This window comes from Nerophis lumbriciformis, linkage group LG25, assembly GCF_033978685.3.
Source record: "Nerophis lumbriciformis linkage group LG25, RoL_Nlum_v2.1, whole genome shotgun sequence".
NCBI classification, from domain to species: Eukaryota; Metazoa; Chordata; class Actinopteri; order Syngnathiformes; family Syngnathidae; genus Nerophis; species Nerophis lumbriciformis.
The window spans coordinates 2,974,125-2,999,886 of NC_084572.2; the positions used below are offsets into that span (position 1 = coordinate 2,974,125).

General features: G+C 42.0%; 1 protein-coding gene across 1 annotated transcript; it reads right to left on the reverse strand.

The window, feature by feature from the left end:
• Window positions 1-25,455, reverse strand: LOC133621512 (arg8-vasotocin receptor-like). Its single transcript, XM_061983570.2, has 5 exons — window positions 25,359-25,455; window positions 14,891-14,940; window positions 8,602-9,560; window positions 622-927; window positions 1-546 (listed from the first exon to the last, which is right to left on the reverse strand). Exons 3-4 carry the CDS (start codon window positions 9,455-9,457, stop codon window positions 674-676), a joined length of 1,110 nt encoding a protein of 369 aa, XP_061839554.1. The 5' UTR covers window positions 9,458-9,560; window positions 14,891-14,940; window positions 25,359-25,455; the 3' UTR covers window positions 1-546; window positions 622-673.
• Between the last annotated feature and the right edge of the window lie 307 nt (window positions 25,456-25,762).

The following is a 25,762-nucleotide window of genomic DNA, read 5'->3' on the forward strand; positions in this document are numbered from 1 at the left end:
AGTAGAAGAAGAAGCGCTTCCTGTTCTATGGGGGCGGGTGCTTACCTTGGCGGTTGCTTGCGTAGAAGAAGAAGCGCTTCCTGTCCTACCGGGAAAAAAGATGGCGGCTGTTTACCGTAGTTACGAGACCGAAACTTTATGAAAATGAATCTTAATATTTATCCATATATAAAGCGCACCGGGTTATAAGGCGCACTGTCAGCTTTTGAGAAAATTTGTGGTTTTTAGGTGCGCCTTATAGTGCGGAAAATACGGTATATAAAATGTTAAATAGCAGTACAAACAGTGAAAATCATTGTAAGCTATTGGGACAGATTCAATATCCTAATGGCCCACGCGTAAAAACGGTTTAACTCTGTTTGTCCTGATCTTGTGTTACCAAAATCTCTTGGCAGCAGCTTGAACAAGCGCTGATCAGGGTGCGAGGCGTCTGACGGGATTTTCTTTGCCGAGGCAGCGAGAGCGAGCGATGACTTCTAAGGAGGGCGGAGGGCCGGCCGATTATCTTCTCCGCTGTCGCGGTCTCCATCTGCAGGGCCTTCCTGTCTGCAGCAGAGCAGGCACAAACCACAGTTACGCACGCATCAGCACTGGCTCTATGGCGACCCGATAAAAAAATACCTGCAGTTTCACCTCAAGCTGGTTCTTTCGCATCAAACGGAGGAGGCGCAGTCTATGCTGGGCATCTCTTCGCCATGCATGGCTCAGAGAGGCGCGGACCTTGCAAGCGGGACAGCTGCGTGCTCGACCGGGGGCTGCTGTTCGAATCGGGACGAGCAAACTTGGCGCTGAGGCGGCGACAGCAAGGCAGTCGCCTGGCGAAGTCGGACAGCAGGTGCCCACTGAACATCAAGTAGATCCACGGGTTGACGCAGCTGTTGAGGCTGGCCAGCTGCGCCGAGAGAGTCACCGGCATGTTGTCAGAATCTACAGGAGGCGGAGATTAAAGACTTGTCTCATGTGGATGACATCATCCTGGTCAAGCGCATGCATAGATAGATACGGAACGATAGATACGCCAGTGTGTTGTAGCAACCATGCCAGGTGTGTAAGTGGCAGCCATCTTGGTAGGGGCAAGTTCTCATTCAGGGTAAAGAGTGAATATTGGGAAACAATTATAACTTGCTAATTTTTTTAAATTGTAAAAACATGTGCTATTAATTACATTTTGGAGCACATGGACTAAGAGTACGGACTTTATTGCGTAATGAGCAGTGAGGAATTTTAATAAACTAAAAGAATAGATTAAAAATACTTTTTTGGGGGGGAATAAAATATTCATTTGGAATTAGAGAATTTATTGTGGAATTGAGTGCGGAATACAAGTATTTATTGTGGAATACGAGTGTGGAATAAAAGTATTTATTGTAAAATAAGAGTAATTATTGCAGAATAAGAGTATTTCTTGTGGAATCCAAGTGTGGAATAAGAGTATTTATTCTTTAATACAAGTGTGCAGTAAGAGTATCCATTGTGGAATAGGAGTATTGATTGTGGAATGAGAATGTAGGATAAGTTTATTAATTAATAAGACTATTTATTGTGAAATAAGAGCATTGATTGTGGATTAAGCATGTGGAATTGTTTTATTTATTGTGAAGTCAGATTATTTGTATTGGAGTAAGAGGACAGAATTTATTGCGGAATGAGCAGTGAGGAATTTTAATCAACTAAAAGAATAGATTAAAAAGACATATTTAAATTTTATTTTGGAGTAAAGTATTAATTTGGAATTACAGCATTTCTTGTGGAATTGAGTGCGGAATACAAGTATTTATTGTGGAATACGAGTGTGGAATAAAAGTATTTATTGTAAAATAAGAGTAATTATTGCAGAATAAGAGTATTTCTTGTGGAATCCGAGTGTGGAATAAGAGTATTTATTTTGGAATACAAGTGTGCAGTAAGAGTATCCATTTTGGAATAGGAGTATTGATTGTGGAATGAGAATGTGGAATAAGCTTATTAATTAATAAGACTATTTATTGTGAAATAAGAGCATTGATTGTGGATTAAGCATGTGGAATTGTTTTATTTATTGTGAAGTCAGATTATTTGTCTTGGAGTAAGAGTACAGAATTTATTGCGGAATGAGCAGTGAGGAATTTTAATCAACTAAAAGAATAGATTAAAAAGACATATTTAAATTTTATTTTGGAGTAAAGTATTAATTTGGAATTAGAGCATTTCTTGTGGAATTGAGTGTGGAATACAAGTATTTATTGTGGAATACGAGTGTGGAATAAAAGTATTTATTGTAAAATAAGAGTAATTATTGCAGAAAAAGAGTATTTCTTGTGGAATCCAAGTGTGGAATAAGAGTATTTATTTTGGAATACAAGTGTGCAGTAAGAGTGAAATAGGAGTATTGATTGTGGAATGAGAATGTAGAATAAGCTTATTAATTAATAAGACTATTTATTGTGAAATAAGAGCATTGATTGTGGATTAAGCATGCGGAATTGTTTTATTTATTGTGAAGTCAGATTATTTGTATTGGAATAAAAGTACAGAATTTATTGCGGAATGAGCAGTGAGGAATTTTAATCAACTAAAAGAATAGATTAAAAAGACATATTTAAATTTTATTTTGGAGTAAAGTATTAATTTGGAATTAGAGCATTTCTTGGGGAATTGAGTGTGGAATACAAGTATTTATTGTGGAACACGAGTGTGGAATAAAAGTATTTATTGTGGAATAAGAGTTATTATTACAGAATAACAGCATAGATAGTTACGGAACGATAGATACGCCAGTGTGTTGTAGCAACCATGCCAGGTGTGTAAGTGGCAGCCATCTTGGTAGGGGCAAGTTCCCATTCAGGGTAAAGAGTGAATATTGGGAAACAATTATAACTTGCTAATTTTTTTAAATTGTAAAAACATGTGCTATTAATTACATTTTGGAGCACATGGACTAAGAGTACAGACTTTATTGCGTCATGAGCAGTGAGGAATTTTAATCAACTAAAAGAATAGATTAAAAATACTTTTTTGGGGGGGGAATAAAATATTCATTTGGAATTAGAGAATTTATTGTGGAATTAAGTGCGGAATACAAGTATTTATTGTGGAATACGGGTGTGGAATAAAAGTATTTATTGTGAAATAAGAGTAATTATTGCAGAATAAGAGCATTTCTTGTGGAATCCGAGTGTGGAATAAGAGTATTTATTTTGGAATACAAGTGTGCAGTAAGAGTATCCATTGTGAAATAGGAGTATTGATTGTGGAATGAGAATGTAGAATAAGCTTATTAATTAATAAGACTATTTATTGTGAAATAAGAGCATTGATTGTGGATTAAGCATGTGGAATTGTTTTATTTATTGTGAAGTCAGATTATTTGTATTGGAATAAAAGTACAGAATTTATTGCGGAATGAGCAGTGAGGAATTTTAATCAACTAAAAGAATAGATTAAAAAGACATATTTAAATTTTATTTTGGAGTAAAGTATTCATTTGGAATTACAGCATTTCTTGGGGAATTGAGTGTGGAATAAAAGTATTTATTGTGGAATAAGAGTAATTATTGCAGTATAAGAGTATTTCTTGTGGAATCCAAGTGTGGAATAAGAGTATTTATTTTTTAATACAAGTGTGCAGTAAGAGTATCCATTGTGGAATAGGAGTATTGATTGTGGAATGAGAATGTGGAATAAGCTTATTAATTAATAAGACTATTTATTGTGAAATAAGAGCATTGATTGTGGATTAAGCATGTGGAATTGTTTTATTTATTGTGAAGTCAGATTATTTGTATTGGAATAAAAGTACAGAATTTATTGCGGAATGAGCAGTGAGGAATTTTAATCAACTAAAAGAATAGATTAAAAGGACATATTTAAATTTTATTTTGGAGTAAAGTATTAATTTGGAATTAGAGCATTTCTTGTGGAATTGAGTGTGGAATACAAGTATTTATTGTGGAATACGAGTGTGGAATAAAAGTATTTATTGTAAAATAAGAGTAATTATTGCAGAATAAGAGTATTTCTTGTGGAATCCAAGTGTGGAATAAGAGTATCTATTTTGGAATACAAGTGTGCAGTAAGAGTATCCATTGTGAAATAGGAGTATTGATTGTGGAATGAGAATGTAGAATAAGCTTATTAATTAATAAGACTATTTATTGTGAAATACGAGCATTGATTGTGGATTAAGCATGTGGAATTGTTTTATTTATTGTGAAGTCAGATTATTTGTATTGGAATAAGAGTACAGAATTTATTGCGGAATGAGCAGTGAGGAATTTTAATCAACTAAAAGAATAGATCAAAAAGACATATTTAAATTTTATTTTGGAGTAAAGTATTAATTTGGAATTAGACCATTTCTTGGGGAATTGAGTGTGGAATACAAGTATTTATTGTGGAACACGAGTGTGGAATAAAAGTATTTATTGTGGAATAAGAGTTATTATTACAGAATAACAGCATAGATAGATACGGAACGATAGATACGCCAGTGTGTTGTAGCAACCATGCCGGGTGTGTAAGTGGCAGCCATCTTGGTAGGGGCAAGTTCCCATTCAGGGTAAAGAGTGAATATTGGGAAACAATTATAACTTGCTAATTTTTTTAAATTGTAAAAACATGTGCTATTAATTACATTTTGGAGCACATGGACTAAGAGTACAGACTTTATTGCGTCATGAGCAGTGAGGAATTTTAATCAACTAAAAGAATAGATTAAAAATACTTTTTTGGGGGGGAATAAAATATTCATTTGGAATTAGAGAATTTATTGTGGAATTAAGTGCGGAATACAAGTATTTATTGTGGAATACGGGTGTGGAATAAAAGTATTTATTGTGAAATAAGAGTAATTATTGCAGAATAAGAGTATTTCTTGTGGAATCCGAGTGTGGAATAAGAGTATTTATTTTTGAATACAAGTGTGCAGTAAGAGTATCCATTGTGGAATAGGAGTATTGATTGTGGAATGAGAATGTGGAATAAGCTTATTAATTAATAAGACTATTTATTGTGAAATAAGAGCATTGATTGTGGATTAAGCATGTGGAATTGTTTTATTTATTGTGAAGTCAGATTATTTGTATTGGAATAAAAGTACAGAATTTATTGCGGAATGAGCAGTGAGGAATTTTAATCAACTAAAAGAATAGATTAAAAGGACATATTTAAATTTTATTTTGGAGTAAAGTATTAATTTGGAATTAGAGCATTTCTTGTGGAATTGAGTGTGGAATACAAGTATTTATTGTGGAATACGAGTGTGGAATAAAAGTATTTATTGTAAAATAAGAGTAATTATTGCAGAATAAGAGTATTTCTTGTGGAATCCAAGTGTGGAATAAGAGTATCTATTTTGGAATACAAGTGTGCAGTAAGAGTATCCATTGTGAAATAGGAGTATTGATTGTGGAATGAGAATGTAGAATAAGCTTATTAATTAATAAGACTATTTATTGTGAAATAAGAGCATTGATTGTGGATTAAGCATGTGGAATTGTTTTATTTATTGTGAAGTCAGATTATTTGTATTGGAGTAAGAGTACAGAATTTATTGCGGAATGAGCAGTGAGGAATTTTAATAAACTAAAAGAATAGATTAAAAATACATATTTTTGGGGGGAATAAAATATACATTTGGAATTAGAGAATTTATTGTGGAATTGAGTGCGGAATACAAGTATTTATTGTGGAATACGGGTGTGGAATAAAAGTATTTATTGTGAAATAAGAGTAATTATTGCAGAATAAGAGTATTTCTTGTGGAATCCGAGTGTGGAATAAGAGTATTTATTTTGGAATACAAGTGTGCAGTAAGAGTATCCATTTTGGAATAGGAGTATTGATTGTGGAATGAGAATGTGGAATAAGCTTATTAATTAATAAGACTATTTATTGTGAAATAAGAGCATTGATTGTGGATTAAGCATGTGGAATTGTTTTATTTATTGTGAAGTCAGATTATTTGTCTTGGAGTAAGAGTACAGAATTTATTGCGGAATGAGCAGTGAGGAATTTTAATCAACTAAAAGAATAGATTAAAAAGACATATTTAAATTTTATTTTGGAGTAAAGTATTAATTTGGAATTAGAGCATTTCTTGTGGAATTGAGTGTGGAATACAAGTATTTATTGTGGAATACGAGTGTGGAATAAAAGTATTTATTGTAAAATAAGAGTAATTATTGCAGAAAAAGAGTATTTCTTGTGGAATCCAAGTGTGGAATAAGAGTATTTATTTTGGAATACAAGTGTGCAGTAAGAGTGAAATAGGAGTATTGATTGTGGAATGAGAATGTAGAATAAGCTTATTAATTAATAAGACTATTTATTGTGAAATAAGAGCATTGATTGTGGATTAAGCATGCGGAATTGTTTTATTTATTGTGAAGTCAGATTATTTGTATTGGAATAAAAGTACAGAATTTATTGCGGAATGAGCAGTGAGGAATTTTAATCAACTAAAAGAATAGATTAAAAAGACATATTTAAATTTTATTTTGGAGTAAAGTATTCATTTGGAATTAGAGCATTTCTTGGGGAATTGAGTGTGGAATACAAGTATTTATTGTGGAATACGGGTGTGGAATAAAAGTATTTATTGTAAAATAAGAGTAATTATTGCAGAATAAGAGTATTTCTTGTGGAATCCAAGTGTGGAATAAGAGTATTTATTTTGGAATACAAGTGTGCAGTAAGAGCATCCATAGTGGAATAGGAGTATTGATTGTGGAATGAGAATGTGGAATAAGCTTATTAATCAATAAGACTATTTATTGTGAAATAAGAGCATTGATTGTGGATTAAGCATGTGGAATTGTTTTATTTATTGTGAAGTCAGATTATTTGTATTGGAGTAAGAGTACAGAATTTATTGCGGAATGAGCAGTGAGGAATTTTAATCAACTAAAAGAATAGATTAAAAAGACATATTTAAATTTTATTTTGGAGTAAAGTCTTAATTTGGAATTAGAGCATTTCTTGGGGAATTGAGTGTGGAATACAAGTATTTATTGTGGAACACGAGTGTGGAATAAAAGTATTTATTGTAAAATAAGAGTAATTATTGCAGAAAAAGAGTATTTCTTGTGGAATCCAAGTGTGGAATAAGAGTATTTATTTTGGAATACAAGTGTGCAGTAAGAGTGAAATAGGAGTATTGATTGTGGAATGAGAATGTAGAATAAGCTTATTAATTAATAAGACTATTTATTGTGAAATAAGAGCATTGATTGTGGATTAAGCATGCGGAATTGTTTTATTTATTGTGAAGTCAGATTATTTGTATTGGAATAAAAGTACAGAATTTATTGCGGAATGAGCAGTGAGGAATTTTAATCAACTAAAAGAATAGATTAAAAAGACATATTTAAATTTTATTTTGGAGTAAAGTATTAATTTGGAATTAGAGCATTTCTTGGGGAATTGAGTGTGGAATACAAGTATTTATTGTGGAACACGAGTGTGGAATAAAAGTATTTATTGTGGAATAAGAGTTATTATTACAGAATAACAGCATAGATAGTTACGGAACGATAGATACGCCAGTGTGTTGTAGCAACCATGCCAGGTGTGTAAGTGGCAGCCATCTTGGTAGGGGCAAGTTCCCATTCAGGGTAAAGAGTGAATATTGGGAAACAATTATAACTTGCTAATTTTTTTAAATTGTAAAAACATGTGCTATTAATTACATTTTGGAGCACATGGACTAAGAGTACAGACTTTATTGCGTCATGAGCAGTGAGGAATTTTAATCAACTAAAAGAATAGATTAAAAATACTTTTTTGGGGGGGGAATAAAATATTCATTTGGAATTAGAGAATTTATTGTGGAATTAAGTGCGGAATACAAGTATTTATTGTGGAATACGGGTGTGGAATAAAAGTATTTATTGTGAAATAAGAGTAATTATTGCAGAATAAGAGTATTTCTTGTGGAATCCGAGTGTGGAATAAGAGTATTTATTTTTGAATACAAGTGTGCAGTAAGAGTATCCATTGTGGAATAGGAGTATTGATTGTGGAATGAGAATGTGGAAAAATCTTATTAATTAATAAGACTATTTATTGTGAAATAAGAGCATTGATTGTGGATTAAGCATGTGGAATTGTTTTATTTATTGTGAAGTCAGATTATTTGTATTGGAGTAAGAGGACAGAATTTATTGCGGAATGAGCAGTGAGGAATTTTAATCAACTAAAAGAATAGATTAAAAAGACATATTTAAATTTTATTTTGGAGTAAAGTATTAATTTGGAATTAGACCATTTCTTGGGGAATTGAGTGTGGAATACAAGTATTTATTGTGGAACACGAGTGTGGAATAAAAGTATTTATTGTGGAATAAGAGTTATTATTACAGAATAACAGCATAGATAGTTACGGAACGATAGATACGCCAGTGTGTTGTAGCAACCATGCCGGGTGTGTACGTGGCAGCCATCTTGGTAGGGGCAAGTTCCCATTCAGGGTAAAGAGTGAATATTGGGAAACAATTATAACTTGCTAATTTTTTTAAATTGTAAAAACATGTGCTATTAATTACATTTTGGAGCACATGGACACAGATGCTGAGTAAAGACAATATGAGGTCATCCTAATTGACATCCTGTCATGTGACTCACCGTGCCAGGCGAAGTTGTCGTCCCACGCGGACCACATCTGCACGGTGAAAAAAGGCGCCCAGCAGGTGACGTAAGCGAGGACGATCACCAGCGTCATCCTGACCGTGCGGAATTTGCCGCGGGATACGCCCGGCATGCTCCGCCCGCGCGAGCTCCACTTGCCATTGGACCACACGGCGCGGCAGATGAAGCCGTAGCACGTGACGAGCACGGCCACGGGGACCAGGAAGACGGCGGCCGTGATCCACGTGATGTAGGCGCGCATACCCCACGGCTCCACAAAGTCAGCCCAGCAGTCGTACACATCCGAGCCTGCGTACACCTCCTGCATGGAGAAGATGAAGACCTGCGGCGTGCTCAGCGCCAGGCTGCACGCCCACGCGCACGCTATCATGGCACGCGCACGCCGCCTCGGTCGGTTGAGAGTCGTCATCGGGTGGCACACGGCCACGTAGCGGTCCACGGTCATGGCCACGGTCACGTAGGCCGAGGCGAACATGCCCACCACCTGCAGGAACTTGACGACGCGGCACAGGATGTCCGGGCCTTGGAAACGGAAGGTGACCTCCCAGCACAGCTGCGGCAGCACCTGGAAGAAGGCCACCACCAGGTCGGCCAGGCTCAGGTGCGTCATGAACAGGTGCACGCGTGACGGTTTCCTCTGGCTAACTCGCACCGCCAGCATCATGCTGGCGTTCCCCACCGCCGTCGCCACGAAGGCCACGCTCAGCACGATGATCTCCATCCGGGCCAACGCCTCGTCACGTTCCCACGGGTGAGGACCCCTACTGCTGACATTTTCTACCGGCTGCCGTGTCGGGTCGAAGTTTCCCGCCGTCCCAGTGGGGGACGACATGGCGTGACGATCACCTGCAGGGACCGCCCTCACCAGCAAAGATCTCCAACTGTGGCGCTCTCCTACTCTGCTTCTCCACCCTCAGCCTCTTTTATAAACACTCCTACACACACACACACACACACACACACACACACACACACACTTGTATTTCTTACCTTCTTGAGACCTCCAAAAAATGCCTATCTCTTTAGAACCACCCTTTCTAGATATATAAAGATTTGTATTTACAACCAGCTCTATACTCTCGGCAGGGTCCTTGAGGGTGCATGGGAGTTTGCCCAACCAGTCTACATGTGTTTTGTGGACTTGGAGAAGGCATTCGACCGTGTCCCTCGGGAAGTCCTGTGGGGAGTGCTCAGAGAGTACGGGGTATCGGACTGTCTGATTGTGGCGGTCCGCTCCCTGTATGATCAGTGCCAGAGCTTGGTTCGCATTGCCAGCAGTAAGTCGGACACGTTTCCAGTGAGGGTTGGACTCCGCCAAGGCTGCCCTTTGTCACCGATTCTGTTCATAACTTTTATGGACAGAATTCCTAGGCGCAGTCATGGCGTTGAGGGGATCTGGTTTGGTGGCTGCAGGATTAGGTCTCTGCTTTTTGCAGATGATGTGGTCCTGATGGCTTCATCTGGCCAGGATCTTCAGCTCTCACTGGATCGGTTCGCAGCTGAGTGTGAAGCGACTGGGATGAGAATCAGCACCTCCAAGTCCGAGTCCATGGTTCTCGCCCGGAAAAGGGTGGAGTGCCATCTCCGGGTTGGGGAGGAGATCTTGCCCCAAGTGGAGGAGTTCAAGTACCTCGGAGTCTTGTTCACGAGTGAGGGAAGAGTGGATCGTGAGATCGACAGGCGGATCGGTGCGGCGTCTTCAGTAATGCGGACGCTGTATCGATCCGTTGTGGTGAAGAAGGAGCTAAGCCGGAAGGCAAAGCTCTCAATTTACCGGTCGATCTACGTTCCCATCCTCACCTATGGTCATGAGCTTTGGGTCATGACCGAAAAGACAAGATCACGGGTACAAGCGGCCGAAATGAGTTTCCTCCGCCGGGTGGCGGGGCTCTCCCTTAGAGATAGGGTGAGAAGCTCTGCCATCCGGGAGGAGCTCAAAGTAAAGCCGCTGCTCCTCCACATCGAGAGGAGCCAGATGAGGTGGTTCGGGCATCTGGTCAGGATGCCACCCGAACGCCTCCCTAGGGAGGTGTTTAGGGCACGTCCGACCGGTAGGAGGCCGCGGGGAAGACCCAGGACACGTTGGGAAGACTATGTCTCCCGGCTGGCCTGGGAACGCCTCGGGGTCCCACAGGAAGAGCTGGACGAAGTGGCTGGGGAGAGGGAAGTCTGGGCTTCCCTGCTTAGGCTGCTGCCCCCGCGACCCGACCTCGGATAAGCGGAAGAAGATGGATGGATGGATGGATGGATGTATTTACAACCACAGTTAAGCACGCATCAGCACTGGCTCTTTGGCGGGGGCAGCAGCGTCCTGGGTCTTCCCCTTAGCCTCCTACCGGTCGGACGTGCCCGAAATACCTCCCTAGGGAGGCGTTCGGGTGGCATCCTGACCAGATGCCCGAACCACCTCATCTGGCTCCTCTCCATGTGGAGGAGCAGCGGCTTTACTCTGAGCTCCTCCCGGATGACAGAGCTTCTCACCCTATCTCTAAGGGAGAGCCCCGCCACCCGGCGGAGGAAACTAATTTTAGCCGCTTGTACCCGTGATCTTGTCCTTTCGGTCATAACCCAAAGCTCATGACCATAAGTGAGGATGGGAACGTAGATCGACCGGTAAATTGAGAGCTTTGCCTTCCGGCTCAGCTCCTTCTTCACCACGACGGATCGATACAGCGTCCGCATTACTGAAGACGCCGCACCGATCCGCCCTTTGACCTCACGATCCAATCTTCCCTCACTCGTGAACAAGACTCCGAGGTACTTGAACTCCTCCACTTGGGACAAGATCTCCTCCCCAACCCGGAGATGGCACTCCACCCTTTTCCGGGCGAGAACCATGGACTCGGACTTGGAGGTGCTGATTCCCATCCCAGTCGCTTCACACTCGGCTGCGAACCGATCCAGTGAGAGCTGAAGATCTTGGCCGGAGGAAGCCATCAGGACCACATCATCTGCAAATAGCAGTGACCAAATCCTGCAGCCACCAAACCAGATACCCTCAACGCCCTGACTGCGCCTAGAAATTCTGTCCATAAAGGTTATGAACAGAATCGATGACAAAGGGCAGCCTTGGCGGAGTCCAACCCTCACTGGAAACGTGTCCGACTTACTGCCGGCAATGCGGACCAAGCTCTGACACTGATCATACAGGGAGCGAACTGCCACAATAAGACAGTCCGTTACCCCATACTCTCTGAGCACTCCCCACAGGACTTCCCGGGGTACACGGTCGAATGCCTTCTCCAAGTCCACAAAGCACATGTAGACTGGTTGGGCAAACTCCCATGCACCCTCAAGGACCCTGCCGAAGAGTATAGAGCTGGTCCACAGTTCCACGACTAGGACGAAAACCACACTGTTCCTCCTGAATCCGAGGTTCGACTATCCGGCGTAGCCTCCTCTCCAGTACACCTGAATAGACCTTACCGGGAAGGCTGAGGAGTGTGATCCCACGATAGTTGGAACACACCCTCCGGTTCCCCTTCTTAAAGAGAGGAACCACCACCCCGTTCTGCCAATCCAGAGGTACCGCCCCCGATGTCCACGCGATGTTGCAGAGTCTTGTCAACCAAGACAGCCCCACAACATCCAGAGCCTTAAGGAACTCCGTGCGGATCTCATCCACCCCCGGGGCCTTGCCACCGAGGAGCTTTTTAACTACCTCGGCAACCTCAGCCCCAGAAATAGGAGAGCCCACCACAGAATCCCCAGGCCCTGCTTCCTTATAGGAAGACGTGCTGGTAGGATTGAGGAGGTCTTCGAAGTATTCCCTCCACCGATCCACAACATCCGCAGTCGAGGTCAGCAGAGCACCATCCCCACCATACACGGTGTTGACACTGCACTGCTTCCCCTTCCTGAGGCGGCGGATGGTGGTCCAGAATTGCTTCGAAGCCGTCCGGAAGTCTTTTTCCATGGCCTCCCCGAACTCCTCCCATGTCCGAGTTTTTGCCTCCGCGACCGCTGAAGCCGCACACCGCTTGGCCTGTCGGTACCTGTCTGCTGCCTCAGGAGTCCCATGAGCCAAAAGAACCCGATAGGACTCCTTCTTCAGCCTGACGGCATCCCTCACCGCCGGCCTCCACCAACGGGTTCTAGGATTACCGCCACGACAGGCACCAACTACCTTGCGGCCACAGCTCCAATCGGCCGCCTCAACAATAGAGGTACGGAACATTGTCCACTCGGACTCAATGTCCAGCACCTCCCTTGTGACATGTTCAAAGTTCTTCCGGAGGTTGGAATTGAAACTCTCTCTGACAGGAGACTCTGCCAGGCGTTCCCAGCAAACCCTCACAATGCGTTTGGGCCTGCCAGGTCTGTCCGGCATCCTCCCCCACCATCGCAGCCAACTCACCACCAGGTGGTGATCGGTAGAAAGCTCCGCCCCTCTCTTCACCCGAGTGTCCAAAACATGAGGCCGCAAATCCGATGACACAACTACAAAGTCGATCATAGAACTGCGGCCTAGGGTGTCCTGGTGCCAAGTGCACATATGGACACCCTTATGTTTGAACATGGTGTTTGTTATCGACAATCTGTGACGAGCACAAAAGTCCAATAACAGAACACCACTCGGGTTCAGATCCGGGCGGCCATTCTTCCCAATCACACCTCTCCAGGTTTCACTGTCGCTGCCAACATGAGCGTTGAAGTCCCCCAGTAGAACGAGGGAATCACCCGGGGGAGCACTCTCCAGTACTCCCTCGAGTGAATCCAAAAAGGGTGGGTACTCTGAGCTGCTGTTTGGCGCGTAAACGCAAACAACAGTCAGGACCCGTCCCCCCACCCGAAGGCGGAGGGAAGCTACCCTCTCGTCCACCGGGTTGAACTCCAACATGCAGGCTTTGAGCCGAGGGGCAACGAGAATTGCCACCCCAGCCCGTCGCCTCTCACTGCCGGCAACGCCAGAGTGGAAGAGAGTCCAGCCCCTCTCAAGAGAAGTGGTTCCAGAGCCCTTGCTGTGAAATATATATATATATATATATATATATATATATATATATATATATATATATATATATATATGTCTTAATAAGGTTATCCAAAAAATAGTGCTCGATACCGTAGTAGAGCGCAATATATGTATGTGTGGGAAAAAAAATCACAAGACTATTTAATCTCTACAGGCCTGTTTCATGAGGGGGGGTACCCTCAATCATCAGGAGATTTTAATGGGAGCATTCGCATACCATGGTTTATATAGGGCACAGAGGGGGTGGGTACAGGCTGGCGTAGGGGCGTGGTGATTGGCTCATGTGTTACCTAGGAGGTGTTTCCGTCTATGGCGGCATGCTGTTACAATTTCGCTGCGCTTGTTGAGGGATGACAGGTCTGGACGGTAAATAATAAACAGTTTCTCTTTCAAGCATAGGTTGCATCTTTTATTACCACTATTGTAAGGTGTGCTGGATGCAAGAATGTATATATATATATATATATATATATATTTTTTTTTTTTTTTTTTTTTTTTTTAAATTTTGACCAAAGGGGGCACATTTCAATTTCTTACACACACACACGTGTTATTACATATGTCGGCCAGAGGGGGAGCACGTAAAATTTTTTACACGCACTTGTTATTTCATATGTTGACCAGAGGGGTAGCACTTTTAAAACTGACACACAGTCAATTTGAAAAATCCCTCCTTTTTGGGACCACCCTAACTTTGATAGATTTCACCACCAGGGGTGCAAATGTGCCTTTTTCTCTAGACTGCTGTCTCAAGTAGAGCGAAACTATGATGCTGTTAAAACGTTAGGTTTAATTAAAATAAACTATACATATAGTGATCACAGAGACAGGTTGTTTTTGTGTTACTGTATATGTTTGTTTTTCTGAAAAATCCCACTTAATATACTTTGGGTAACAACGGTCAATATTTATTTATTTTATTTTTTTAGGGGTGTAACAGACAATATTTATTTATTTATTATTATTTTTCTTATTAAATAAAAGTGAGCTTTTGTTAAACCAAATATTGTGTTTTTTTCCATATACAACAACCTATCTGGATTCCATAAGAGAATCGATAAGGAATCGGTTCGATAAGAGGATTTGATAATGGGCTCGAACTCGATAATTTCTTATCAAACATCATCCCTACATAAAATACTTGTTGACAGCTGATAACGAACAAATATACAATATCAATATCGACTCGGGACACCCCTAATTTCCACTTCTTCTTCAAATCTACTATAACTGACAAAATGAAAGAGAAACTAATCAATATGTTGTGAAGAATACATGAATTTTCTTTACCTTCTTCAAGTTGTGTTTTGGAGATTGTTGTTCTTGTCGTCCCGGTTCAGCTATGAAAACAAAAGGAGACATTCAAACTTTGTACTAAAGTCACGTCATCATCGTCTTTGTTGCTGACGATAAAAACAGAGTGCAGTAGAAAGTACAAAGTGTGCGTACATATGTAAACATATACAGTAAGAACCAAGTAAGGACGTTCATGCATTTTTCACACTGGTTTCTCTTTCATTTTGTCTGTTACGGTGGATTTGAAGAACGAGCGGAAATTAGAGGTCTCCCAAACCGATACTAATATTGTATATGTGTTCGATACCAGCCGAAAACAAGTATCAGAATCAGAATCAGCTTTATTGTCATTACGCAAGGTAACGAGATTGAGGCCATTCCATACAGTGCGATGTGTGCATGCTAGAAAAACAATGTGCAAATATATAAAAATATAAAAAATGTAGAAGTGCAATGAATATGGTGTGAAATGAATATATACATGAAAAAAAACAAAACAAAAACAGGGTGGTTGGTGGAATGGGTTATTGCACCGAAGAGAAGGCAGTTATGAGGGACAATGGGGCAGTCCGTTCAGGATGGTTATGGCCCTGGGGAAGAAGCTGTTCTTTAGCCTGTTTGTTTTGGTTTTAATGCACCTGTAGCGCTTCCCAGAGGGCAGCAGGTGGAACAGGTCAGAGCCAGGGTGGGTGCTGTCCTTGATGATGGCACTGGCTCTGTTGAGGCAGCGGGAGGTGTAGATGTCCGTCAGAGACGGGAGAGGGCGGCCGATGATCTTCTGAGCCGTCTTGACCACTCTTTGCAGCCTCTCCCTGTCTGCTGCAGTGCAGCTGCCGTACCATACCGTAATACAGTAGGTCAGCAGGCTCTCGATGGACGAACGGTAGAAGGTCAGCAGCAGGTCAGGCTTCAGGTTGTACTTCCCGAGGACTCTAAGGAAGTGTAGCCGCTGCTGAGCCTTCTTGATGATTGATGTGGTGTTGACTGTCCAGGAGAAGTCATTAGAGATGTGGACTCCAAGGTACCTGAAGGTGTGGACCCTCTCTACACGCTCGCCGTTGATGTAGAGGGGGGCAGGGTCGGTGCTGCTCCTCCTGAAGTCGACGATGATCTCTCTGGTCTTGCTGGTGTTGAGAGCGAGGTTGTTCTCCGAAGACCAGGCCGTCAGCTTCAGGACCTCCTCTCTGTAGGCAGCCTCGTCACCCCTGGAGATGAGCCCGACCACTGTGGTATCGTCGGCGAACTTGACGGTAAGGTTGTCACTGTGGGCCGGACTGCAGTCATGGGTGTAAAGGCAGTAGAGGAGGGGGCTCAGCACACAGCCCTGTGGGGAGCCGATGCTCAGCGTGCGGGAGGATGAGAGGTGCGGGCCAAGTCTCACATTCTGGGGTCGGTCCGTTAGGAAGTCCCTTATCCAGGCGTTTGTGAGAGGGGGGAGGCCAAGAGTGTCCAGTTTATTGCAGAGTCTGTCCGGGATTATTGTATTGAAGGCAGAGCTATAGTCCACAGAGAGCATCCGGACGTAGCTCTGCTGCTGCTCCAGGTGGTTCAGAGCAGAGTGGAGAGCAACAGCGATGGCGTCCTCTGTGGACCTGTTCGCCCGGTATGCGAACTGGTGGGGGTCGAAGTCTGGAGGGATATGGTCCTTGATGTGCTGGAGAACAAGTCGCTCGAAGCACTTCATGATTACCGGAGTGAGGGCCACTGGTCGGTAATCATTCAGGCTGGTGATGGGAGACTTCTTCGGCACCGGGATTATTGTAGATGACTTCAGGCAGTCATCTACATATCGTATGATATCGGCTTGCATCTTAAATCTCAGCGTGTTTTCTTGTCCAAAGCTGGACAGCCAGTTTCTTGTATTTTAGAGAAGTAATTCACAAAAGGTAAACACAGTAGGCTATGGGATCTACCAGGAGCTAGCAGCTCCACAACAGCTCAGCACATAATAGCACACAGGCTAGACCAGGGGTCGGTAACCCAAAACGTTGAAAGAGCCGTATTGGACCAAAAATACAAAAAACAAATCCGTCTGGAGCCGCAAAAAATGAAAAGCCGTATGTAAGTCTTAAAATGAAGGCGCGTTGCCTTCATCTCACAAGACCCCTCGGGTGCCGTGAATGTCAATCAAGTGACGAAAGTGACGTCTTAGTGAAGATTTATAATCGCTAATTTTCAGGTGTATTTTTTTAATGCCTGGCTGGCCATCGACTGACCTCCACGATCGACCGGTAGATCGTGATCGACGTAATGGCCACCCATGGAGGCAGGTGAGGCAGGGCCTCACCTGCCTCCATTGACTGCACGTCACTGGTTCATATTGTTGTTACTCAGCCAGCGTTTGTGGGTCTGTGGACCCGTTGCATTTTGTGGCTTTTAATGCCTCACAATCAAACACTTTTATGTTAAAATACTGAACAGATGTTTATTGGGATAAGGTAAACATCTGTTCAGTATTTTAACATAAAAGTGTTTGATTGTGAGGCATTAAAAGCCACAAAATGCAACAGGTCCATCAGACCCACAAACGCTGACTGAGTAACAACAATATGAACATTACACAAGGGTTTTCAAAGGAAGGTACATATTTGAGTAGCCTTCACAAAAGGAGAGCAAGTGAGAAGTCTTTAAGTCTCTGATTTGTGTAAAGCCGGAATGGACCTCAAGTGTCTCCCACCTTGTGGACCATGTTTGATATCAAATCCCCAGCAGTGGGTCCGGACCCCGCCGTGGGACGTTTACATCTGCACCATGAGGTTGGTCATACTTGCCAACCTTGAGACCTCCGATTTCGGGAGGTGGGGCGTGGTCGGGGTGGGGCGGGGGGCGTGGTGGGGGGCGTGGTTAAGAGGGGAGGAGTATATTTACAGCTAGAATTCACCAACTCGAGTATTTCATATATATATATATATATACATGAAATACTTGACTTTCAGTGAATTCTAGCTATATATATATATATTTATTTTATTATATATATAAATAAAAGAAATACTTGAATTTCAGTGTTCATTTATTTACACATATACACACACACATAACACTCATCTACTCATTGTTGTACTTGAAAGTACAATGCAATACAATTCCGGGGCAATGGCACCTATCAAATACACAGTAATGAAAACAGTTGTTCTACTAACTGTACTGTGTGTTATGAGAGTAGAGTAAGTGTCACGTTCAAACACTGAGGACATCTATTAAACAAGACAAAAGGCAAGGAATCAAACAGAGACAGAATTCAATTTGGACTCAATATTGAGGAGAGACATGGCCACTGCACTCTCTGTACAGTCCTGCACCACGCTCTGACGAAGAAGGTTTTTGTCTCCTCTTTTAATTCAGATGTTCAATGTTCACGCACCAACACATGTCACAGCAGGAATGGGGAGTATGTAAAACCGTCATTGTTTTCGGTCGCTTTGAAGACCAAGAAGTGGGATTTCTCGGGCTTGGGCTCTTCCTGGATCCAACTGGGGCAGGTGTTGGAGGACAATGGATAACCCCTCCCGTCTCCTGACCACAGTTGCTTCAAAAGGGCAGCGGGTCGTAAATAGCGATGACTTCAAAGAGAGTTCGTTTAACACTTCAAAGAGAGTTTCTCTGGAAGTTGAGCAGATCCTGCCATCTGTCCGTGTTGAAATCACAGTGGCGTTTCACGAGCCTTCTTCCTTTTGTTAGGCCTCGAAAGACAGCATTCATAATACAACGTTTCTTTTGTGATAACTTACAAACAATTATTCCAACAGTAAGTGTGTGTGTGGCCCTTTAATAGGTGACAGCATGTGAGGTGAGTGACGTCAGTGAGTGTGTGGGCGAGAGAAGAGAGGGAGCGGTAGCGTGAGTGCGGGAAGGGACTAGTTGGTTTTGTGTTGGATTGGCTGTGTGCAAGCAATCAATAAAGCAAGATTTGCAACTAATCGCTGGACTCATCATTCACCCTAAAGTCGTCCGCTGTGGAGACCCACTGCCGGGTAAGGTGAAGGGTGTTGCCCCGAGCATACATCGACCCTGGAGAAGTGTCTCCCGTGCGCTCTTCGACTACGGTCTCGTTCTTCTGCTTCGTCTCCTTGTGTGCGCACACTGGACTCAGGTCCGCATGGAGCTGGAGGGGGCAGCTCCGGCTGAATTCCGGGAGATTTTCGGGAGACAATTTCTTCCGGGAGGTTTTCGGGAGAGGCGCTGAATTTCGAGAGTCTCCCGGAAAATCCGGCAGGGTTGGCAAGTATGAGGTTGGCGAGGGACTGAGGGGCTGTGCGTGTCATGTGGTCACGTGGTGTTCTGAGGACTTTGTATTCTTTGATGAGTCTAGACTAGACCTAGTGATTGTGAGTCGTCCCCGTGTGGTCCTACAGATCATTGAAGGCACTTACCGAAGCTCATTAAGCGCCGCCGCTAATTAATGAGCTGGGGCTCGTCCACCCGTCCCCAGCCTCCGCCTCTGTCACAGCATGTCCTCATGAAGACATAAGGCACGCTCATTAACTTCCTGCTGACAGATGCACATGTGCGTTTCATGTCGCGTGCCGCCTCCAATGAACGTGGCTTTTTCCGCCACGCATGACGTCACGTGCAGTCAGTCTGGTGTGTTTCTTCTGGAACAAACAGGCTCTCAGGCTCCACTTGGTCCTCCATCATCTTCAGCGGAGCTCAACTTGTTCCAGATCTCTCCTGAATGGCTGCAGTCTGCCAGCTGTCCTCCTATTAGGGCAATTATTTTGCCTCGGGGGGCCAAATTTAGAGAAAAAAATGTGTCTGGAGGCCGGTATATCTGATTTTTAGGAACACTAATACAAAACCTCACAATAATGAATTGAAAGCTAAAAACGTCATGATCAGGCCCGGCCCTAACCAATCTGGCGCCCTAGGCAAGATTTTAGGTGGCGCCCCCCCCACATCGGCAGTGAAGTGTATATACTCACAAGAAACCAAATAGCTTTGTCTTTGACCTTTTTTTTTTACTTACAACTATACCTAATATATAAAGGGGTGGAAAAGTGACTATTACCTGCAGGGCAAACATTAGCTAACCAGAAGGCAATAACAATGTAAACAAAAAATACCTGCTTAAAAGATCTAATACAAATGTCCCTGAGGAATGTAAGGTGGGAGTACTGTAATTACCTAACGTTACATTATTATTTTCCATAACAATTTAGCCCCCTCCACAATATTAACCCGACGTTAAAACAGAACTAGCTATTTATTGATTAGCAATTGCCGAATCATGTAACATTAGCTTAATGCTAAAAAGCCAGGTTACTATCACATTCTGTAACAGACAAATAATTTCATGTAGGCTAACGTTACCTACCTGCTACCTCTGTCTTTTTCTCGTTTCTCCTCCTCTTCTTTTCTCTTTTTTCTTCCCTGGGCACCTGACAGTTTTGGCCATTTTGACATCTTGTGTTGATTTTTTGATGTGGTGATGTCCAAAAAGAGTCATGATACGGGAAGGGAGAGGGCGCACCGTGCGGGTGGGGGGTAATGTTGTAACAAATAATTTTTCTATTAAATAGGCTATACTTTGCATTTTAATTAACGTGGGATTATTTTTTGTATTTAGAAATAATAGTACCAACTTTTTTTTTTTTTTTTTTTTTCTCCAACATTTGTGGCACTGGAGTGGCGCCCCCTGATGGACGGCGCCCTTAGCATTTGCCTATACGGCCTATGCCACGGGCCGGCCCTGGTCATGATATAAGATAAAAAACGGAATGGAATTTTACAGTTTTTTACTGGATGAGACACCCAGTATGTACATGAAAATAAAGAATGTGGGATTTACAATATTAACTACGGCCGATAAAACACTGAATATTGACAAAATATGAACGTCACACCCCCTCTCCATCGACATATTTTACAATCAAGCGAAACGCAACAAAAATGCAGCAAACAGCGAAATATGAAAGCCAAGGGTAAAAAAAACCCCCACCTACAATCTGATATATCTGATACATCACCAAGCCTTAGAACTTTGTTGTAAAAAACTCCTTCCACGTCTGTCCCTGACCCCCGCATTTCAGGCTGGCTGCTCTGGAAACACTCTGTGGAAACGCTCCCCGCCCACACTGCTTGGTGCCTCGTCTGAGCTGCTGTGACTTAGATTACCATAGTAACTAATGAGATGACCATAGTAACTAATTAGATTCCCATAGTAACTAGTATATCATGTAAAAGTGCAGATTCCAACCATTGAAATACTTTGTATAGTTCAAGACTTACGAAAACATCACTGCACATCATAATGGCAGCCACCTTATACGTGCGTTCGTTACGTCTTGTCTCGACTACTGTAACATTATTTTCGGGTCTCCCTATGTCTAGCATTAAAAGATTACAGTTGGTACAAAATATATATATATATATATATATATATATATATATATATATATATATATATATATATATATATATATATATATATGTATGTGTGGGAAAAAAATCACAAGACTATTTCATCTCTACAGGCCTGTTTCATGAGGGGGGGTACCCTCAATCATCAGAAGATTTTAATGGGAGCATTCACATACCATGGTTTATATAGGGCACAGAGTGGGTGGGTACAGGCTGGCGTAGGGGCGTGGTGATTGGCTCATGTGTTACCTAGGAGGTGTTTCCGTCTGTGGCGGCATGCTGATACAATTTCGCTGCGCTTGTTGAGGGATGACAGGTCTGGACGGTATATAGTAAACAGTTTCTCTTTCAAGCATAGGTTGCATCTTTTATTACCACTATTGTAAGGTGTGCTGGATGCAAGAATTTGCCATGTTATTGAATATTCAACATTATTGTCTTTGAGGTCCCAAATGTGTTTGCTGAGTTCTGTGGTATTCCGCAGGTTTTGGTTCCTGAAAGAAGCCTTGTGATTGTTCCATCTGGTTTTAAACTCTCCCTCGGTTAATCCTACATATGTGTCGGATGTGTTAATGTCCTTGCGTGTTACCTTAGATTGGTAACTGATGTTTGTAAGCACCCCCCGTTGAGAGGGCAATCAGGTTTCTTGCGGCAGTTACAGCCTTTGTTGGTTTTGGGGTCGCTCTGTCTGGGGGCCGACGGCTCATTTGCAATTGTTTTGTTGTGGTTTGAGATGATTTGTCGTATATTGTTCATACAGCTGTAGCTCAATTTAATGTTGTTCTTGTTGAATACTTTTCTTAGGGTGTTGTCTTTGGGAAAGTGTTTGTCAATCAGAGTGAGGAATTTGTGGCCAATGTTAGTTGAGACGTTTTTGCTGTATGGGGGGTTGTACCAGATGATGTTGTTTCGTTTTCTGTTCTTTTTTGGTTGGTTTCCTGGCGTGGGTTCATAGGTGAGGGTGAAATTGTATCCGCTTTCATCAAGGGCTTTTTGGTACGGGGGGGTTGCTTGGTCAAATTCAGCTTTGCTAGATGACAGCATCGATAGCCTTTTATTGATTCCGGTAGGTATTCTTTTCGTGGTGGTGGGTGGGTGGTTGCTGTCATGGTGCACGTATTGGAGTGTTGTGTTGGGTTTCGTGAATGGTTGGTAGCTGTTATTTCTCAGGTTGAAAGTGACGTCAAGGAAGTTGACGGTTTGCTTGTTGGCTTCAATCGTGATCCGTAGGCCGTTCTCTTTGAAAATTTGGCATATGCGCTTCTTGGTATTCTCGCTGCTCCTTGGCGAGGCGCGACACACTGCCAGTCCGTCATCACGGTAAATACCAAGGTTCAGGTTGAGGCTAGCGAGCCGGGAGAGGAGGAAACTCCCAACGAGTTCACACGTTTCTGCTCGATAATAAAAGATGCAACCTATGCTTGAAAGAGAAACTGTTTATCATATACCGTCCAGACCTGTCATCCCTCAACAAGCGCAGCGAAATTGTATCAGCATGCCGCCACAGACGGAAACACCTCCTAGGTAACACATGAGCCAATCACCACGCCCCTACGCCAGCCTGTACCCACCCACTCTGTGCCCTATATAAACCATGGTATGTGAATGCTCCCATTAAAATCTCCTGATGATTGAGGGAACCCCCTCATGAAACAGGCCTGTAGAGATGAAGTAGTCTTGTGATTTTTTTCCCCACACATACATATATATATATATATATATATATATATATATATATATATATATATATATATATATATATATATATATATATATATATATATATATATATATATATATGCATATATATATATACACATCATAATATATGTGTGTGTGTGTGTGTGTGTGTGTGTGTGCGTGTGTGTGTGTGTGTGTGTGTGTGTGTGTGTGTGTAGCTACTAAATGACGGAAGGAAATTAAATTCCTAAATCAGTTGCTTTATTTATTGGACTTTATGCTTCTAATTTAAACAAGTGGAAATATTTTGTACACAGTATATATACATATATACTGTATGTATACATATACGTATATATATATACATATATATATATGTATATGTATATACATATATATATATATATATATATGTGTGTGTCTGTGCATATATGTATATATGTGTATATATGTATAAAAATGTGTATGTGTATATATGTATATATATATATAAACATATATATATATATGTATATGTATATGTATATATATATGTGTGTGTGTGTGTGTGTGTATATATATATGTATAAAAATGTGTATATATGTATATATGTGTATATATGTATAAGATGTGTATATATATGTGTATACATACACATATATATACACGTATGTACACACGCACAAACATTGCATTTATAATACAAATAAAAATTCTGCTTTTTATATATATGTATACATGGTAATAAACGTGAGTGCGTGCGTGCATGCGCATGTGTGTGTTTTTGTGTGCGCGTGGGTTTGAACGCGTGTGTGTGCGTGTGTGTGTTGTTGTGTCAGCATTATGCAAATACAGCACAATGCACACGTACACTCGCACGCATACAAGTATATACGCGATGACGTCACCAAACAAGCTAAACCACGATTGGCCACTAGATGGAGACAAAAACCCTTGGATTTTTATTGATTTCAGCTGACTTGAATATTATGAATAATTGTTTACTGGAGTGTTCATTACACGATACAACGCCTTAGATATACAGGAACGGATGTTTATCACGAACAATAATTAGCCTAAAGTTTACGACGGCACCACGCGCACCCAGGGCCGGCCCGTGGCATAGGCCGTATAGGCAAATGCTAAGGGCGCCGTCCATCAGGGGGCGCCACGCCAGTGCCACAAATGTTGGAGAAAAAAAAAAAAAAAAAAAGTTGGTACTATTATTTCTAAATACAAAACATAATCCCACGTTAATTAAAATGCAAAGTAAAGCCTATTTAATATAAATATTATTAGTTACAACATTACGCAAACGGTGCGCCCCCTCCCTTCCCGTATCATGACTCTTTTTGGACGTCACCACATCAAAAAATCAACACAAGATGTCAAAACGGCCAAAACTGTCAGGTGCCCAGGGAAGAAAAAAGAGAAAAGAAGAGGAGGAGAAACGAGAAAAGACAGAGGTAGCAGGTAGGTAACGTTAGCCTACATGAAATTATTTATCTGTTACAGAATGTGATAGTAACCTGGCTTTTTAGCATTAAGCTAATGTTACATGATTCGGCAATTGCTAATCAATAAATAGCTAGTTCTGTTTTAACGTCGGGTTAATATTGTGGAGGGGGCTAAATTGTTATGGAAAATAATAATGTAACGTTAGGTAATTACAGTACTCCCACCTTACATTCCTCAGGGACATTTGTATTAGATCTTTTAAGCAGGTGTTTTTTGTTTACATTGTTTTTGCCTTCTGGTTAGCTAATGTTTGCCCTGCAGGTAATAGTCACTTTTCCACCCCTTTATATATTAGGTATAGTTGTAAGTAAAAAAAAAAAAAAAAGGTCAAAGACAAAGCTATTCGGTTTCTTGTGAGTATATACTAGAGATGCGCGGATAGGCAATTTATTTCATCCGCAACCGCGTCAGAAAGTCGTCAACCATCCGCCATCCACCCGATGTAACGTTTGATCAGAACTGCACCCGCCCGCCATCCGCCCGTTGTTATATATCTAATATTAATTAAAAAAAAAAAAAAGGGTGAAAACTACGCGAATTGCACCTTGTGCAGACAAGATTTTTCGATCGGACACGGAGGAATTAGCGATGTAAAAGACCACGTTGGGACAAAAAAACACAAGTCTAATGCCGTTGCTAGCGATACAAGTGGAAAACTTTCAACGTTTTTCGTCGCCCAAACAGATTCTTTGGATGTGATAAATGCCGAAGTTTTATTTACGGAGGCAATAATTGAGCATGGACTTCCAATCGCACTGGCTGATCACATGGGACAGTTAATAATGTAATGCAACCTTTAAAAATCATTACGCGGTGATCGCGATCCCAAAAATAAACTTTTCTTGCATGATAATGTCCAGAAAAATTTGCTTTATATTACTATAGAGTCCTTTTAACGAATGAGTTTGATGGTTTATCACAAACCTTAAATGAAATTCCATGGCCACCGTCCTGCTCTCTATATCAACCAGGGTGAGCCCCACCCCTTTCGTGAGCGCACTGCGAAAGCGGACGAGGCGGGGTGTCGGTGCGGTGGGCGCGGTAGTGACCCTGGACGTGCGTCGGGCCCTTCTCGCGGATCGCCTCAGCTACGGCTCCCGGTGGGGCCCTCTCGGGGGAAGGGGCCTCGGTCCCGGACCCCGGCGAGGCGTCCCTTCTCCGCTCCGTAAAAGTGTCCATCTCTTTTCTTTTTTTTTCTTCTGTTGTGGCATATGCAGCAGGTGCCTGCTCGTTTTTCGTATGTGGGTAACAACATTTAACTATGTATATATATTTACCAATTGGTTTAACTGCCACCCGCAAAAAAAATAAAAAAATAAAAAAAATAT

Bases quoted from the DNA above. Each gene is read 5' to 3' on its own strand.
- LOC133621512 (XM_061983570.2), bottom strand. From the start codon at position 9,457: ATGTCGTCCCCCACTGGGACGGCGGGAAACTTCGACCCGACACGGCAG. The intron at 928-8,601 runs GTGAGTCACATG...CGCCTCCTGTAG, and splicing joins CGACAACTTCGCCTGGCACG to ATTCTGACAACATGCCGGTG.